The 19,249-nt window shown below is 35.3% G+C and overlaps 1 protein-coding gene and 1 long non-coding RNA gene across 4 annotated transcripts; one reads left to right on the top strand and one right to left on the bottom strand.

Annotated features, from left to right (window-relative positions):
- The first annotated feature begins 1,129 nt into the window (after window positions 1-1,129).
- LOC130741193 (uncharacterized) lies at window positions 1,130-4,009 on the top strand. Of its 2 annotated transcripts, none has more exons than XR_009020340.1 (5): window positions 1,130-1,606; window positions 1,684-1,742; window positions 1,980-2,136; window positions 2,598-2,690; window positions 3,708-4,009. It is a non-coding gene; the product is annotated as an uncharacterized LOC130741193 (long non-coding RNA). The 2 variants fall into 2 exon arrangements; XR_009020341.1 differs by having other exon boundaries at window positions 1,133-1,606; window positions 2,055-2,136; window positions 3,708-3,983.
- A 2,304-nt stretch (window positions 4,010-6,313) lies between these two features.
- LOC130741191 (homeobox protein BEL1 homolog) lies at window positions 6,314-10,902 on the bottom strand. 2 transcript variants are annotated; one of them, XM_057594010.1, is made up of 5 exons: window positions 10,346-10,902; window positions 8,849-10,093; window positions 8,086-8,468; window positions 7,536-7,596; window positions 6,314-7,320 (listed from the first exon to the last, which is right to left on the bottom strand). In XM_057594010.1, the coding sequence occupies exons 2-5, from the start codon at window positions 9,821-9,823 to the stop codon at window positions 6,694-6,696; spliced, it is 2,046 nt and encodes a 681-aa protein (XP_057449993.1). In that variant the 5' UTR covers window positions 9,824-10,093; window positions 10,346-10,902; the 3' UTR covers window positions 6,314-6,693. The 2 variants fall into 2 exon arrangements, with proteins under 2 accessions (XP_057449993.1, XP_057449994.1); XM_057594011.1 differs by lacking the exon at window positions 10,346-10,902 and having other exon boundaries at window positions 8,849-10,236.
- Between the last annotated feature and the right edge of the window lie 8,347 nt (window positions 10,903-19,249).

Raw genomic sequence — 19,249 nt, 5'->3', positions numbered from 1 at the left:
ACCCACCGAAATAGTATTTAAGCAACCCAACTAGCAACCAACCATGCATTGGAGATGCTCTTAGCTACCTTGTAAGCTACGTACGTACGTACATCCTTTCCCTAATTATATGTACTAATCTGTTTCACCGAGTAACGTGTATGTCTACGTGTTATTATGTTAACTTTACGGAAGTCAACTACGTACATTTGTGTCTTGCCTCCTACTCATATATATACGTACGTATAGAGTATCATATATTTGTAACATATATAAATAAAATATATAAAATATATTACTATCAAAAGTTTATTTTGTTATGTCATAACTCATAATTAAATTGTAATTTAAAAATATTTAAAATAAAAAATAGTGAGATATGATCGATTGGGTAGAAGTATTGATATTCAATAATTTTTTCTATCAGGATAATTATTTTCTTGAGATTTTAATGGTGGAGGGCAGATGCGGTTTCTATCATTCATTTTCTCTTTTTCTTTTATTTTTTTGCTTTGTGTCTAATTATATCAGTTATATTGGGCTAATGTTATGTTCTTCATTATTGTTGAGATTAGCATCTTGTGTGCATGCCAATGTACAAATCTATCTATATATATTAGAAAAGAAAAACTTCTAGCATGACGTGTTGCTCTCACAGGCCAAGTTAGTGACGTGTCGCTCCCAGATTAATTCTCACATAATATTTTACATGTAAGCTCTTTCTCCTTGACCCCACTTGCCACATGTGCCCTGATTTTTCCTTACCTTATTTCTCCTTAATAAAAAAAAATACATTTTTAAATTTTAGATTTGATTAGGATTTAGGTTTTTTATTTCTTGATTTTATCTTAATTTATTTTTTATTTATGTTTTTATCAATATTTATTTAGTGCCTTTTTAAATTTTTTATTTGATTAGGATTTAGGTTGTTTATTTCATGAATTAGGATTTATGTTGTTTATTTCATGATTTTATCTTAATTTATATTATTATTTATTTTTAGAGTATTAATTAATTTTTATAGTATTTTTATTAAATTTTCGAATTTTTAATTAATTCAGGATTTTATGAGTTTTTATTGTGATTTGATAGATTTTTGTAGTTTTTATCAATCTTTATTTATTACCTTTTTAAAATTTAGATTTGATTATGATTTAGGTTGTTTATTTCTTGATTTTATCTTAATTTATCTTATTATTTATTTAAGTCTGAATCAACTCTCTCATTCTTCTCACCCATCCTCAACCGCCCCTTTTCTCCTTCACCCTAAACCCTTGATTCCTCCAACCTCCTCCTCCGCTCCTAGCTTTTAGGGTTTTTGTTCTTCCAGAATTGATTTTGTTGTTCAACTAATTAAAAGATATCATTTATGATTTTGGGATTCCGGTTCGTGGGATGAAATTGAAGGTGCCCGTTATCGATTTGAGTGACCGTGATGAAGGGAAGGTTCCGCATGAGATAATGGATGCAAGTAGGGGAAGACAAAGGTCGGAGAGATTACGACGGCTCAGTGGATTCCAGCTGGCTTCCGCTGGCTTCTATTTGTTTCTTTGTTACAAATATTTGTTTCTTGAATGATTGTAGGTTCAGCAAATTTTGTCAGATGATTACAGGAAGCCCTCTTAAGGTAATCCTCTACACTCAAAATGTTTGTTTTTTAATTTTTGCATTTTAAATTTGTCTGAATATATCAATCTTTTGTAGGAATATCCATATGAAAGAAAAGCATGAGATGCAATTACAACAATGGTCAATCAAAGAAGGTTTTTGTTTAAATCTCTCACCACCGTATCCTTTCCGGTTCACACAGATTTGTGTCTCTTGCGTCATGTTTCTGAACCCGACATCGTTCCTTGGATTCTTCCCTACTCCAAATTGCGATCTTCGTCAGATATTCATGGCTTGATTGATGTTTGGTTTTCAGTTTTCTAAATATTAGATTTTATTGCCTGGATTTTGATTTGTGGCGAAATCTCATGTTCATCTTCCGGCTTTTGCAGAATTTTATTTCGTTGCAGTATATTACACTTATTGGTCTTTTGATTCTGCTCTATGAATATCAACATACATTGCAGTTTGCTTCTTTCTCTTTGGGAACATTACTTAGGTTCTTGGAAACAAGTACCAAAGAAAACGACTTGAAATAATTGAAGCCAGGTACTCAATAGACTTATTTCTTATATGTTTCTATTTGTCTGTATGTTTTAGAATTTTTTTTTTGCTTATCTGTTGTCCAATGTATTTTACTTTTAAAGCATCACTTCCAATTTGCATTATCCTTCAAAGGCCTAATGTTTTTTCTTGGTAAACTTAATGAAGTGAGTTGCCAAAGTTTTTAGGAAGTACCTGTACCTGTGCAGATAAGGGAGGTTGCTACCATTAGAATTTATTAAAGAAAATAGGAAGGATAATGAAAATTATTTATTCAGTTTGATCTTTTGAATTTTATTAATGAAATTTGAAAAAAATGAAATAAGAAATAAGTTTTTCAAAGACACACAATTCATGCTTCCTTGATGAAGACTATCATGAATAAGTTTTAATTGAGAAAATTTTGTTGTGTCCTTTGTCATTGCAAGTCTTAAAGATATTCTAACTCTTTTTGTTCGGTATTTCAGTTTTACTGATGTTGGAGATTGTCTACCACTCAAGCACATATATCAAATCGCTTTTTTTTTTTGTTTGGTGGTCTCCCTTCACGAGTTCTTGAAGTGAGTACCAATCACCTATATCCATATAGTTCAAGTTCATTTATCACTCATGTTTTTATTCAACTTTGGTTTGATGGATCTGATCTATCCTCCCCTTTGTTTGAGCAAGTATTTGAAGAATGCAATATACCACCTGAATCATCACATTAACTAATATATCAGCTTATAAGAATAGTTATGCCCTTCTCTGACATGTGACCTGCCCTGAAATTTCTTTTTCCATGGTTTTGTGTAAGTCTCTTGGATAAAGATAGCTTTACTTCTTTGCAGTGTTGCTGCCCCTTATTGTTTTTAAAGTGTGATATATAATTTTTACCAGTTGAAGCAGTGACTGAGTTTGAGCATCGAGTATTTGATATACCAATTTTGAGTTCGAGCATCATTTAATTTTTCTGGGTAGTGTTTGACATACAGTCTGTTATGGACATCCTTTCTTTAGAGCTTTGTTGCTAGAAAAGTAAGAATGTAATGCATTTGGTGAGGTGTTTTCTCTAAACTCATGCCAGTTAAGTAAGCATGTCAACTGCAATGTTCATAAGTCAAGCTGATTTTCCTATTTGATAGTTACCATAGCATTCCTTGGAGTTTTCCACTCAATACTGAAATTTGAACAGAGACTAGCCAAAACAAGTTTAATAGTGAAGGGGAAGAAAAGCAAGTTTCACCTTCAATTTATAGACATAATAATTATGTTTGGTTTTATGCATGAAACTTTGATAAAGATGAATATATCTCTGTACATTTTTTATTGATATAAATTTAGCCCTTGCTTTATACTTTTCCAAAATTGTGCTTAAGCTCATGTTCTGAATTAGAGTAATAGATGAGTGCTACTTTGACAGACTTGCTTACCAATTTTTTATACTAGAGGAACCCATTCAAGGATCTCTTTTTTGATCCGCTATCTGAGTTGAGTTTCAATTTTTTTCCCTTCATAATAATTTCCCTTTTGTTGCGGACAAATTATGATAGCCAATTGAACTAAATCATCAAAATGTGTTTTTTATGTGATTCCAGGAAATTGGCAGATAGTAGCAAATGGGAACTGAGGATTGAGAAGTATGTTAGAGAGCATGTTAGTAGCACAAGCAAGGGTTCTATAAGAGAAGCGGAAATTAATCAGGGACTGTTAGGTTAGTTAGATGTTATTATAGTAGTTACTTAGTACTAGGATGAGATGAACTATAAATAAAGGGAAATCAAATTAGAGGGACGCATTATGTTGCATTATATATCTCTCATTAAGTATTTCCTTTAGTATTTGAAATTATTGCTAAAGTTTGGTATTGAACATGTCTTAAGCACAAGAGAAAGTTATTATCTATCTCTCATTAAGTATTTCCTTTAGTATTTGAAATTATTGCTAAAGTATGGTATTTAACATGTCTTAAGCAAAAGAGAAAGTTCTTCGTGCAACGCACAGATAAAAAGTGATTGTTTGAACTCATAGGTCGAAAATCTAATTCCTATGAGTTGTAAATAAAAGATCAATATTCATTACTTTTTTTCATAACTTTTTGAAATTTTAAAAGAAAATTAATATAAAGACATGATAATTTGATGATTAAAATGTATTGTGCGGAGATTAGAAAATATTAATACACATATAGTGTTTTTTTTTAAGTTAAACTATAGGGTTAAGAGTTCCCGCAAGAGGAACATTTTACATGAAAATTCATGTGAAATTAACAGAAAAATAAATTTTAATAAGATGTCACTGTTTTACAATGTAACTTCATATTAAAAATGTTCTACATAACAATATAGTCTATTTTTCTTTTATTTTGTTCAAATTACAAGGCAAAAACCTCCTACGAGAAAGAACATTGTAGCATGGAAATGCTTTAATATCAAAGATAATAAGAAAATAACATTTCATATATGATTTAAGTAAATTGTTCATAGTTTTTCTAATGATTTTAGGAGTAAATATACATAAAAATTATGTAAGATTTCACGTGGTCTGTGGTATTTCATTTGTGTTGTGGAGTTATTCTATTAAATGGTTATCTTTGTTAGTTTCTTATATATGTGCTTTGTGCTAATGACTTCATGTTCATGAAGAACGTGAAACCATTTTCTGTTGATCTAGATCATACTTAGTTTATTTTACTGTGTGAAAATGAACTCATATAATCACGTTCATAAATAATCTTTTCTCTTTTTTCACTGTAGATTAAATCAGCTATTGTTTTTTAGCCATCATTAAACCATCCCCTGATATGTTTTGCATAATTTGAGATTTGGTTAAGCAATCTTTTTATTAGTTATTGAATTGTACGAATTTCAATCTATTTTTTTGATACATCGGAAAGATAAATTGCACCCGTTAGGAATCGATCCCCGAACCCTACCCAACCCATATGCCAACAGCTCCTACCACTTGAGCTATCATACGGTACACGAATTTCAATCTTTGCAACAAAGGTTTCAATATAAGAGTTTTTGTCAACTTTGCTCATCATTTCAGACTATTCTATTTCATTTGTTCTTTATTATATTTTTAATAATCAAAGGATTAATTGATGTAATAAATACAATAGTCATATTCTCCGTGCGTTGCACGGGTAAACTAGTTATAAGTCAATTTAGGAAATAAGACATATGAGAAAGCCTCTCTTGTGCCTCTCTTATGTTTGAAAGATGAGAATGATTTACAGCCTTTAGATTATATATATATATGTGTGTGTGTGCGAGTCACTGTGGGGGCAGGAGGGGGCTATTGTTTACATTGATTTTTTTATGCAAACAGAAATGTAATACATTAGTAGTATATTATTTGCGCAAATAATTTATGAGAATTACGTGGGGCAATTGCCCCCTCGCTCTCAAGCCCTCCCTCCTTCATAAACCCAAAATTATTATACAAGATAAAAATTAAAGCATTCTCAAATCATAGATCTTGTCCTCCTTCACACTCCAAAATCATCGGCCACAACCACTAAATTAAATCAACTTCCACAATCTCAAAACCCTAGAAAAATTGGAAGAGATAGGCACACAAAAGAGATCAAAAGAGGAAGAAAGAGATCGAGATAGAATTGAAAAAATTGAGAGAGAAGAATGAGATCGCGCGGTGCGATTATGTTCATCATCTTTTAGCATACAAGTTGCATTCCATCAAGAGCATATATGAAGTCATAGGTTTTCGGATGTGTTATTTTCTTATTTTTTATTTTTTATGGGTAATTAAATGGGGCCTAGCACCTCTAATACTAACCTTATTAAAAGGTATCTCTTGCCTTGGCGAAAAGGAAGGGGCACACAGATAAACCAATAACAAAAGTTAGCAAATCATAAAGCAGCCAATTCTTATCGGCAGGAGATGTTGTCTTTATGAGGGTGAATTAGGGACCACAACCAAACCTAATTTTCTTTGATATTTATTGTAATTTTTGTTCTTCTTTGCATCCGACAAAAACTGTACAGCCAAATATATATTATTGTCCTTTTGCAATATTCTTTTCTTTCCACAACAAACTACAAATTAATTAATATATTCAACCCTAATTAACAAAGGAATTTTATTTGTCACTTGGCTCTAATTAGCTCAGTCATGTAAGCCCCTACCAAAATAATCTATATGTCATGAATGGTAGATTATTAGACAAATTAGCAAAATCTGCATAATATCAATCTTGCATCAATCAATTACCTGATAATTCCAATCCCAAAATATAGGCATGACATGAATACACATGTTTAAACTATACCTTTTAGAACCCAAGTGTAGCTTTTATGTATGGAAACATTATATTGTTCGTATATATTTAATTTCCTACCTACCTTGGTAAATGTAACCAATCATACTGAATTGTAGCATATTTGGATCATTATCTAATTTTTCATAATCAATTATGGCATCTAGCCAGCAGATACTACTCATAGAAGAGACTTCTCCTACGAATTGATTTTAATTTTAAATTTACTTCTAAATGATTTCCAAAATGCATTTACTTACCCATCTTAATTAAGAAGATCATGATCTTTCCTAGCTAGCTTTCTATCCTGCCAAATCATGGAGTAGTTGTGCCCCCATCAAATTCCTGTATGGTAAATTTTGTCCTTCACCATCCAAGAGAGAGTACTGAACCGGTTGACAATCTTCAATTTGGTCCCTTGAGTAGAACAGCGAGCTTTGATGAGTTGGTGGCGGAAACGCCAAACTCACTCCACTTCCTCCATGTTGTTGCAACCCTAGTGTCAAAGACACACCACCACTGCGACCACCACCGTTGAAATTACTCTGCTGGCTCCCGTTCTCATCATTGTAAGAAACCATGCCTGATGAATGGTGCGGAGTGTAAGATGAAAAGTCAAGCTCCACCGAGCCAAAGCATTGTTCTTGCTGATGAATCATGTGCTTATCTGGTAATTCATTTTTGTGTTCTTGGTTATTGTTGTTGATGATGGAGGAGGCGCACTCGGAGTCAATTCCAACGAGGTGTTCCGGCGTTGGTTTTTGATCCTCCGATGAATGAGGCGGGTTGTGATGAACATCTTCAGGGTCGGTATTAGCACCCTCCGAGGAAGCCATGTTGTTTTCTCGCTCCTTCACCTCCTCCAAGTACATTTCTTCCACCATTGGCTTCCAAAGCCTCACCCTTGCATTGATAAACCAATTTGAAACCTGCTTAATTTCAAACATACAAACGTGGTTCTCAATTTTCACGTGAAATTGAAACATATAATAATGTTATTAGAATATAAGAGTAGATCCTAAAATGATATGCTTTGAATTTTAATAGTATTCAATGTGTGTGACTAAATTATGTACCTAATGAGTGCTTAATTTATTCAACGAATATAAAATTTTATGTGAAATTAATCAAAATAGGGACGTGCCTGACTTCTGGAGAGACCAGTTTGGCGGGCTAAAATATGTTTATCAACATCGCTTGGGTACCTGCAAGAGTTCACATAAAATGATCAATAAAAACATAAAATGATCAATAAACTAATCAAGAATCTAGCCTTCAAATTAGTATTAATTAGCTCCTAAAATGGAGAGAGGAGCAAAGTAATTAAACACAATATTAATTAAAAATGTAATTAATGAATGAGAAAATAATATGACAAAACAGGAGTGGTAAATATGGAATCTGAATAGTGATGGAAAGAAACAACCAAAATGTACCATTTCAATTTTTTGCAAAGCATAAATATGGTTGAGATTCCACACAATAGAAACAACTAATTACGCCACCAACAACTTGCAGTTAGTTGTTCTCTTTTTCTTTATTTTGGAGAGTAACATTGATTCTTTCACGAAATCTACTTTGTAGGTTACTTATATTAGGACTTCCACATACATGCATACATATCTAGCTAGATAGCAATAACAGAAGAATAATAAAAAGGGTGAAGTAATTTTAAGAGAGAGATTTTCACGTACGGGTGAAGAAAATGCTCAAAGAGCCAAGCGCGAAGAACTGAAACGGAACGTTCTGGAAGGCCCCGTTGTGGTCTCCATGGATGAGTTTCCATCATGTTCATTTGCTGAAACGCCCTTTGCTGTCTCAGTGCTTGGTCAATGACTTTGAGCCTTGGCGTTTCACCTCTTGTTGTACCCGGTGCAACAGGATCTTTCTCTCCCAATGTTTTCCTCGTGACCAATAACTGACTCAATATCCCATCCTTCAAACACCTGAAGTGCCTTGACATGGCCTTCAATGCTAAGGCTGAGTACACCGTAGCTGCCCCGTTGCCGACCACGGCTTCAAATGAGGAAACCACCGCCTTCATCTGGTTGCGGTAGTGCCTGTATCTTCTATCAACCTTAGGAAATGCAAACAACAAACAAAGTTAATTAATTAACACATGGATCCTGTTCACTTTGAAAGTTACAGCCCACCATGGAAAACAAAATGAAAGCATGATGTACCTTGCCAAGAAAACAAAAGCATCAATTGTCAAGAAGCGGTTATTAATGAAAGGGCCCATAGTGGATGCTCAATTAGTTCAAGAATTAATCACAATCCAATCCCATGAACCACACCAACCAAAAGTTAATAGATACTATACTAATTCACTTGGAGTGAATTAAAGACATCTATCTATATATGGTTTTATTTACTTATTCACACACCTTTTCCATATTTTGGATAAAGCTATTTACTTGCAAACTACATAAGATGTTAAAAAAACCATGTATATACCTCTTCAAGCATAGCAAGCAGCTTGGTCTTTCTCTTTTGCAGTTCAGAAAACTCTAGAGAGGTAAGAGAGGGCTTCTTTGAGGATCCACCACCATTGTCCTCTTCCCACTCCTTGTTCTTTTGAGACTTTTGGTTTAACACATGGTTTTGCTTTATGTCTAGACTGCAAAACTCGTTCAGAATCTCTTGTGCTGGTTCCAAGTACCTTGAGTTCTTGAGCAAGAAATGTCCATGGTAAATATTTGCAGCTTTGGAACTCAAATACTGATCTTCTTGCAATAGCATCTGTTGTTGCTGAGAAATTGTTGATTTTGCAAAATACCCCTCCCTGGAAGAATCAGAACTTGGGGAAGTGAAACCAGCTGTACTTTGGCTTGTCTGTCTCAGCTCAAAAGATTGCAAACCGATTCTGGAAGGGTTGGTTGAGTTGAGAGAGAGTGAAAGTCCTTGACTAGGCCTTTTGTTGTTGTTTCCTTCATGGTAAGGGAAAACAGACCTCAAAGAAGAATCATCCACCATCAATCGATGATTCTCATCTTGCCATGAATCATGAGCTCCCATGATTAGATTCTCACTAGTAGTGCTTGTTTCAGAAACCCCTGATGTGAAATCTGGTGCTTTGTTGTTAGTACTGTATCCATGGTGTTCATAGAAATTACTGCAGGACTCGTTCATGTTCTTGGAAGAAGAAGGAGGAGTACCGGGTTTGGCGAAGAAACTTTTCCATACAGCGCTATTATTGTTCTGATGATCACTCTGTTGTTGCTGCTGCTGATGAAGAAGATTCTTGTGAAACCCTATCATTTCCATGCCGGTGGTGAGGTTGTACATCTCCGGATCAGAAACAAAGCCATGGATCTGGTTCGCCAGATGGTTTTGCATCGTTTGGTTACCTGGTTGAACATGATCTGAGTAACAGAATCCAGTAGATGACACCATGTCCCTTGCTTTTTCTTCACAGAGTTGTCGAGACATATATGAAAACTGATACTCACGGTGGTGGTTGGTGGCGGCGACGATGGTGGTGGTAAGTGGGAGGTTCTTGTTTCTCTTTTCTTAGAGTTGAAGTTCTTTTAATAAGCCAGCACAAAAAGTGTGACAACCAACCTAGGAAGAGAAATTAAGATGAGAAATACTTGAACAGAAATAGAAGACCAGATAGGGGTTATGATGATGACTACTTCATGCAATTGCCATGTTCATCATTGATATAATGGCTTTCTCTTTCTTTCACTCTCTATGTAGCTGCAGAGAGCAAGCAGAGAAGTGGGTCAATGCAGAGACAGATATATAAATATAAATACAACCAAAATAGACTTCCTGCACACACCAAAAAATAAATTCAAGGGAGAAATTTCCTCAATTATTTCTCACCTTCCAATAAAAAAATACCTACAAGGCTATATTAAAAAAGTAATATTTATTTTAAATTGAATGCAAATAATTGAATATAAAAAAAGCATTGTCAGAAAGGAATATTAAATTGAAGAAACAGACCTTCTCTACTACATGAAGGACCATGATCAGCAACAGAAAGTACTAGTGAATCGATCTTGGTTTGCCTGCTACATGTACTACAAGCTAGCCGCCACATGAGTTGCTACTAGCTAGCAAGCACTTTAATTTTATGAAAAAATTTGATATAAAAATGTTGGCACGCTCATGAATTTGTTTATTGCTAAGCAGCAATATTCACGAGTTATGGGGATTTGATAAAGTAAATTAAATAGAAAATAGTAGTAGATCGATGAAGAGGATCTTTGTAGGGAAACTAACGAATCCCGAGAAGGAAGTGATCGTAAGTAGGAGTGTTTTGGGGACTTTTTTCAGATGAAGTCTGTTTGGTGGGCCAGCCTGGTTCTCTCCCCCGAAATAAAATGATTAAATTCTAGTAGCAGCAACCAGATCTGCTCTGTAATCTGGAAACGAACTGTTGTGAGTGAGGAGAGAGAGATATGATGCTTGGCCTGTAAATGTTGCTAAAACAAGGTCCTGAAGATATTGAGATGAGGTGGTCCAATGGTTACCCATCTAATTGTTATTAATTGTGGTGTGTAGTGTAATGAAGCAGTACTCTCTCCACCCTCTCTATCTCTCTATTATGTATGCCACTGCATTGTATTGCATGGGTTGGGACCGCATCTTTTCTTTCTTTCTTTCTTTTTTATTTATTCATCATCGATCCAAAATATGCTAGCTTCTCCCATTTCACGCGCATTTCCTTCTTCTAAATCTAAACTCCTCTCCATCAAAAGCTTGGATCAATAAAAATACATAAATAACTTAAATGATTTATTAGGGACCAATTAAAACACTGCTGCACATGCATCACACCGGAGAGGACTAGGATTTCTCCTTCATCAAACTATAATTAGCCATTTACTAAACGTACATTAATATTTACTTTTAACAGCTTAATTCTCAACCAGTGACTGATTCAGACAAATAGTTGTAGGGATAATATATACACATATACATATATAATCATATAATGTTAAAATATAAAAATTTAATGAGGGCACACAAATAAAACATTTGGGATGAAGATTAACACTTTTATACATATGTTTTTCATTAACTTCAAAATTTTTGTGAGGACGCTTGACGTCATGGCCATCTTAATGCATCCTTGCCTGTTTCCGGAAATAAGTGTTGGATATCACCCTATATACACCCATTAGAAACTAAAAAGTGAGTCATTCTATTTATAAAAGTGTTTGTACCATTGTTTATCTTTTAAATGTGCGAGTAATTTTATTCGATTAACACTTAGTAAAATCAAGACATGCACGCGCGAATGATGAGAGTGGGGGAGGGGAAGAGAGAGAGGTATAAATGTGTATTTTGTCTGTTAAAAAGCAAGTGGTCCAATGCCAATGGGTGTAGCTTTCTCCGCCGCTTGCCAAATTTCCCTCCTCTCCGTTCCATTTGCAAACCAAAATGACGTCACTTTACCTTTTTCTCTTCTCTTCTCACCCAGCTTTGTACTTTTCTTCTGATCATGCTGCTCTTGGACCTACGCACTCAATCAATGCGATGCAATATTATTGTCCATCCAGTTTACTGCATCACGCTTTTTTCTTTTTCTTCAATTATAATTAGAGTAAAATACACTCACCCCCTCAAAGTTTGTGAGAATAACACTTAACTCCATTTTTATCTAAAATATACACTTCACCCCAATAATAATCTTATAATTACAATTAGCTCAATTCTTCTCTGAAATCTTCACTCCACCCCACCCCTTTAACCCCATCCAAAAGATGCTAACGGAATATTCCTTTAACTCAAATTAATTAATTAAAATATAAATGATAAATAAATTACTTTATCCTCTAACCAAATAATAATTGTACTATAATTTTGTAAATATTCTAAATATTTATAAAATATTTTAAATACCTCCAAATAAAAAATAATAATTAAACTTCATGTTTATTATGGTCAAAATATTTCTCTCTCTAATATAACTCAAATTTAAATATGGAGTATTTCAGTCAAAATATTTATCAAATAATGAGTTCTTAATACCTGTGTATAACCTTAAACAACTTATATTTTAGAACTTAAAATGTCATGTGCTTAAGTGCTATACAACCTAATAACTAAGATAGTCACACATCGTCATAACACAATTATATTTTGAAAGTTTAGTAAACTTATTGACAAATTTTTTTAGTAAACTTAGTGGTAAAGTTTTTGAGTTTTGATGGTTCTGACATTGAGTTAAGTTTTGCTAAATTTGTGATGGAAAATGTTGTTGCCTTGAAGAGGATGATTTCAAACTTAGCTGGAAGTTACGTAACTCAGATCCGGAAGAAGTAAAACATAAGTTGTTCTCGTTTAAGAAATGTTCTAGTTCTATGAATTTGGAATTACACCAAGAAGGTCAGAACATGCTTTATTGTAAATCATCTGTGCTGCCCTCCAAATAACAATGATTTATTTACTTGAATGAGCAATGATTATCTCGTGCTACTTTTTTTTTTTAAAGTATATTTATTATTTAGTTGGAACTTGGAAGATAATGTAATGTATTTATATTTAAATTAATTAATTTTGAGTTAAAAGAATATTCCGTTAGCATCTTTTAGATGATGTTAAAGGGGGTGGGGTGGAGTGTAGAATTTAGAGAAGAATTGAGTTAAGTGTAATTGTGAGATTATTATTGGGGTGGAGTGCATATTTTGGATAAGAATGGAGCTAAGTGTTATTCTCACAAATCTTGAGTGGGGTGAGTGTATTTTACTCTTATAATTATAATCCACTTTTAATTCTCATATAATTCTTTCCTCACGTTAGACGTGTAATTGTAAAAAGAGAACAAAATTAACTTTTTTTTTTAACTTTTTTTTACCTTTTCTTACTTTTTATTTTTCTTGTCATCTCACACGTTTATACAGTATTCTTGTCTTTCATTAAAAAATAAAAATCCACGTGTTGGCTTTTATTAGTCCCCACAGACTTTCACTTTGAATTGAGATTTTTTATGTGAATAGATGTGAACACTTATTTTAAAATTAAAAAGTTAATGAAATTCTTTTATAAATTAAAATGAGTTTATTCACACTGCACCCAAGTATTATTCAAACACATAATATATTGTTATACTTTTAGTGAGAGCTTCATAACTACAATTGACAGTACCTTAACCACTCAATCCCTTCCTGTCTCTCTCTCTCTGTGTATCTCTCAGACTCAGTACATGTAATGTATTATCCTGTCCTATGAGAAAAAAGTTACACAACATTGTCAACACACACAAATGAATGAAGAGTTGTTTTGAAATTACCAAGAAGGAAACGAAGTGATGGGCATGCATGAGAGGAGGGTCAATTAGGTACTCCACAAATGGCAGGGGATTGTGTGCGTGTAAAGAGCCTGTACAAGGTCTGATACTTCATTAACAGCACCCACATTTTTGAACATGTTTGAAACTTGTAACTACATGCGACTCCACCAGCCTATATAACCTTGCTAGCTACCAACTATATATAGAGTGGTCCAATTTCATATAATATATTTCCATATAAAATTTGCCTTAATTAATTTACTTATTTTTATGGTTAGGACTTAGGACCATCCTATTCCTACGATAGGGTAACTGTTATGAAACAGAGGAAGGTGTGGGACGCAGCGCCAAAGCGAAAATCCTGCAGCTTTTTGAATTAGCTATAGCTAGAGATCGAAGAGAATCAACCGTCTCTCGGTTTCAGAAGATTACATGCACCAAGGAGCTAGCTAGGGACTACTTTTGCAAATTCACCCACCTACTAAACTATGTTGCTTTTATCATTAACAAAAACGATAATACTCTTCTTTGTCCCCCCATCATAAAAAAATTCAATCACAAACAAGCGTATTCATTATGTCATGCATCGACTGGAAATTGGTTTATATATAAAATATATATCCATATGAGGAGGTGACATGCATCAACTTAAAATATACACTAAATCACTAATACTATATTTTCTCCACCTATATATGATCGTTTATGGACTGGATTGATTTAATCAGATTAGTAATCATCAATAAAGAGGTTTTAGATGCATAAATTTTAAAAACTTATATACTTCTTATATGTTTTTAATTTTCGTTAAACTCAATCTGGATTCATATTAAACTTAACATGTCAAATTCATATTTTCCAAATTTTCATTAAATTTAAATATGGAAATTTTAGTTTATCCATTAGCAGCTTGGATACCTAAAATCATTTTTGTGATGAGTTATGATATATACACATCTCTCCACTTCTTTTCCACATTCATTTCTATCTATTTCTCTTTTTTCTATCAATCAAATCACCTATTAACAGATCGATGAATTGGAAGAAATGAATTTCTCATCTATTTCATTCAATGAATAAAGTATATATACAAACACTAATGTAAAGAAGATTACTCTAACAGAATCAGTTTAACACTACTAACTGACTAACTAACACTCTAACCATCTAACTAACTTAAATTAGAGTGTGAAACACGTGAGACACGTGTTCTAATACTCCCCCTCAAGTAGGGAGGTATATGTCTATAACACCCAACTTGACCATGTGTTCCTTGAAGCGGGATCCTGTGATAGGCTTGGTGAGACAATCCGCTAACTGTTGTGAAGAAGGAACATGATTCAAGACCAAAAAACCAGAAGTGACATGCTCGCGGATAAAATGAACATCGATGTCAACATGCTTTGATCTTTCATGAGCTGTCGGATTGGTGGCCAAGGCAATGGCTGAGACATTGTCAGAAAAGAGCATCACTGAAGGAACTGAAACTTCAAACACATTTAATAGTTGTCTCAACCAAAGCAATTCAGAAGTCACAGTGGCCAAAGCTCGATATTCTGCCTCAGCAGAAGAACGAGCAACTGTTGGTTGCTTCTTTGATTTCCAAGAAATCAAAGAATCACCAATGAACACCATATAGCCTGTTGTTGATCGTCTTGTGTCCAAACAGCCTCCCCAGTCTGCATCAGAGAAAGCTGTGAGACGAAGGCTGGAAGAAGAAGAAAACAGAAGACCTTGACCGGGACTGCCTTTTAAGTAATGAATGATATGATACACAGCTTGTAGATGAGGAGTCCTGGGCTTTGACATATATTGACTTAGTTTGTGGACTGCGTAGGTGATATCAGGGGGAGAAATGGTAAGATACATGAGCCTGCCAATGAGTCTTCTGTAGAGAGTCACATCTGTGAGTGAATCCCCATCTGTAGAGTTCAATTTGAGATTGGGATCCATGGGCAGAAGTTGTGGCTTACATGCCATGTTCCCTGTATCTTCGAGTAGTTGAAGAGTGTACTTCCTTTGTGTCAGCAGAATTCCTCTTTTGGATTTTGCTATTTCAAGACCCAGAAAATATTTCATGTCTCCCAGAACCTTCAACTTGAAAGTCTGTGCTAAGTGTGCTTGAACTTCTTGCAATATCTTTGAATCTGGTTCAGCAAGAATGATATCATCGACATAAACCAAAAGGATGACCAAGGAAGAACCGGTTCCTTTGCTAAAAAGTGAGTAGTCACTAGTAGATTGCTTAAAACCATAGTGCTTCAAAGCAGAAGAGAATTTGCAAAACCATTGTCTTGAGGCCTGCCGCAATCCATAGAGAGACTTGTTCAATTTACAAGCCATATTTCCAGATTGCTTCGGATAGCCTAGAGGGAGTGTCATGTAGACTTCTTCAAAGAGATCGCCATTTAAGAAAGCATTGTTGATGTCCAACTGAATGAGATTCCAACCTCTAATGGAAGCAACAGTGAGCAAAACCCGTACAGTTGTGAGCTTTGCAACTGGACTGAATGTGTCAATAAAATCTATCCCTGGTTGTTGTGTGAAGCCTTTGGCCACTAATCGGGCCTTGTATCTCTCCACTGAACCATCAGAGTTATATTTAACCTTATAAATCCATCGGCAACCAACAGCTTGCTTGTGTGAGGGAAGTGGCACAATAGTCCAAGTATTGTTAGACTCCATAGCAGATATTTCCTCTGTCATAGCTTTCCTCCATTCTGGAAATTTGACAACTTGATGATAGTATTGGGGCTCATAAATGGCCGAGACTTGATTGACATAAGCAAGATATGAGGAAGACAAGTTGTCATAAGTGACATGATTCTGAATTGGATATGCTACTGTCAAGGCATAATCCTGTAAATGAGAAGGTAACCTAGACACCCGAGATGATCTCCTCAAAGGCTGCTGTTGTGACTGTTGTGCAGAACTAGAAGGAACTATTGGACCGTGTTCTGGTTGCAAAACTTGTTCTGGCTGTGGAGGATCATGAGGTACTGGTGGTTCTGCTCCAGTATCAGCTGCAGGAATGGGCAGTACGACCTCTGGAAAAAGTGAAATATAGGAAGGAGAGCCAGGCAATGCTGCAAAAGGAAATGTATCCTCCTGGAACTTAACATCTCTAGAAATAGTAAACTTCCTTGTGGTCAAACTGTAGACTTTGTAACCCTTATAACCAGAAGGGTAACCCATGAAAACTGCAGGGTAAGCTCTTGGAGAGAACTTGGTTCTCTCATGTAAGTGAGTGGACACATACACAAGACAACCAAAAGTCCTGATTTGATCATAATCTGGTAATGTACCATAAAGCTTCTCATAAGGTGTCTTGGAGCTGAGAAGCAAAGAAGGTGTTCTATTTACCAAGTATGCTGCTGTTGAAATGCATTCCCCCCAAAATACCAATGGTAATTTGGACTGGAACATTAATGACCTTGCCACATTGAGAAGATGCTGGTGTTTTCTTTCAACTACTGAGTTCTGCTGTGGTCTATATGGACAGCTAAATTGATGCTGTGTTCCTTGTTCTTGGAGGAAATGTGCCAAAGACAACTCCGGTGCATTATCTGTTCTGATTTTCTTGATTGACAGTCCAAATTGTGTCTTGACAAATTGAAAGAAAAACTGAATGCACTTAGGAGCTTCTGACTTAGCATGTAAGAAATAAACCCAAGTAAACCGGCTGCAATCATCCACGATTGTGAGGAAAAACCTCATGCCATCATGTGTGGTAACATGGTAGGGTCCCCAGACATCACAATGAATTAAATCAAAAATGGAAGAAGACATATGATTGTTAGAAGGAAAAGAAAGCCTTCTCAATTTAGACAAAGGACAAATTTCACAGCAAGAAGTAGAAAACGTTTCGGGCACAGTAAAAGAAATAGAAGTTCCCAAAAGTTTGAGCACTTTATCAGATAAATGACCCATTCTATTGTGCCAAAGAGTAGCCATTTTATTAGATTCAGAAACTGTATTGATTACATGCTTTGAATCAGAAAAAACAGAAGATACATTTGTAAAGGAATGCAAAGGAGGTAAATCAGATTTCAAAGGAATCTGTACATTATTTGCAGAAAGGGAAACCAAACTAGAAAATGTTTTTGACAATGATAAATCAGACTTCTGAGCAGCAGAGTCTGACTTGTAAAGGTAAAGACCTTGTTCCATTTCACCCCTGCCAATCATCTTCGATTGTAGGAGATCCTGGATTTCAAAAGTAGAAGCAGTTAAGACGACAGACAAATCAGTTGATCTTAACAAACAGCTTACTGAGATAATATTGACATGAAAAGTACATTCTTAAGAGTCAATAGAGGAGACAAAACAACATCACCAATGGCTAAAACTGGAACCCTAGTGTTGTTAGGGAGCAACACAGTTTTATTGTTCAGGAATTTATAGGTTTGAAAACAAGTAAGACTACTAGTTATATGAGATGAAGCACCCGAATCGAAGATCCAAGTATGTTGTGCAGGAAGAGTTAATGATGGAGAAATTGTGGGAAAAACAAAATCTGGAACCTTACCATCAGTATCTGGAGTTTGTGCTTGTGAAATTTGTGTTTGCAACATCTTCAGTAGCACTTGATACTGCTCAGTTGTAAAAGACACAGAAGAGCTGGAAGAATCCTCAGAAGCAGTGGTCACATTATTAACAGCAGAAACAGATTTGTTCTTCTTGTAATGTGGAGGATAGCCAATGATACGATAACACTTGTCCTTGGTGTGACCTAGTATGCCACAGTAAGAGCATGTAGGACGATCCTTCTTGTGATATCTGGTCTTTGAGTCAGCGCCACCAGATTGGGATTTGTGGCTGCCGGATGCAGATGCAGATGCAGATGCAGGTGAATTGGCTTGAACAGCATAAGCCACACTAGCAGGAGAATCAATTGAAGAAGAATTACCAATCTGTCGCTGCTTCTCCTCTTGCTGGATCAGAGAGAAAACACAATTGATGGTAGGAAGAGGATCCATAAGCAGAATCTGGCCACGAACTTGAGAGTAGGAGTCGTTTAATCCCATGAGGAAAGCCATAACATAGTCACCATGAAGATAATCAAGCAAAGGTTGAACACCACCACAGTTGCAAGAGTGAGCAGGACGATGCTCAAGAAGTTCTTCCCATAGCGATTTCAGCTTGGTAAAGTACTGAGAAACCGATAAATCGCCTTGTTGCAGACCAAGGAGATCGCGTTTCAACTGAAAAACACGCGGTCCGTTGTTCTGCTTGAATCGCTCATACAGATCATTCCATATCGCAGGTGCAGAGGTAGAATAGATGACACTTGATGCCAATTCCTTGGAAACCGAATTGACGATCCAAGAAGCAACAATGCTGTTGTTGCGTTTCCAGGAGTGGAAAAGAGGATCCAATTCGTCTGGAACAGGAATTGAACCATCAACAAACCCTAACTTGTTCTTGGCAGTCAAAGCCATACGCATGGCTCTGCTCCATGAGCGGTAATTGTCGCCAGTGAGAACTTGTGAAACGAGTGAGATCCCTGGATTATCAGAGGGATGAAGGTAGAAAGGATTCGCACCATTATCTACCATGGTTGAAGAAGCTTGAAGACAAAGAAAAAGCAGAAAGCAAAACGCCGAAGC

The sequence above is a fragment of the Lotus japonicus genome, chromosome 2, assembly GCF_012489685.1.
Source record: "Lotus japonicus ecotype B-129 chromosome 2, LjGifu_v1.2".
Classification (NCBI taxonomy): Eukaryota; Viridiplantae; Streptophyta; class Magnoliopsida; order Fabales; family Fabaceae; genus Lotus; species Lotus japonicus.
The sequence above is the reverse complement of the archived record's forward strand: the minus strand, read 5'-3'. Positions and strand labels throughout refer to the sequence as shown.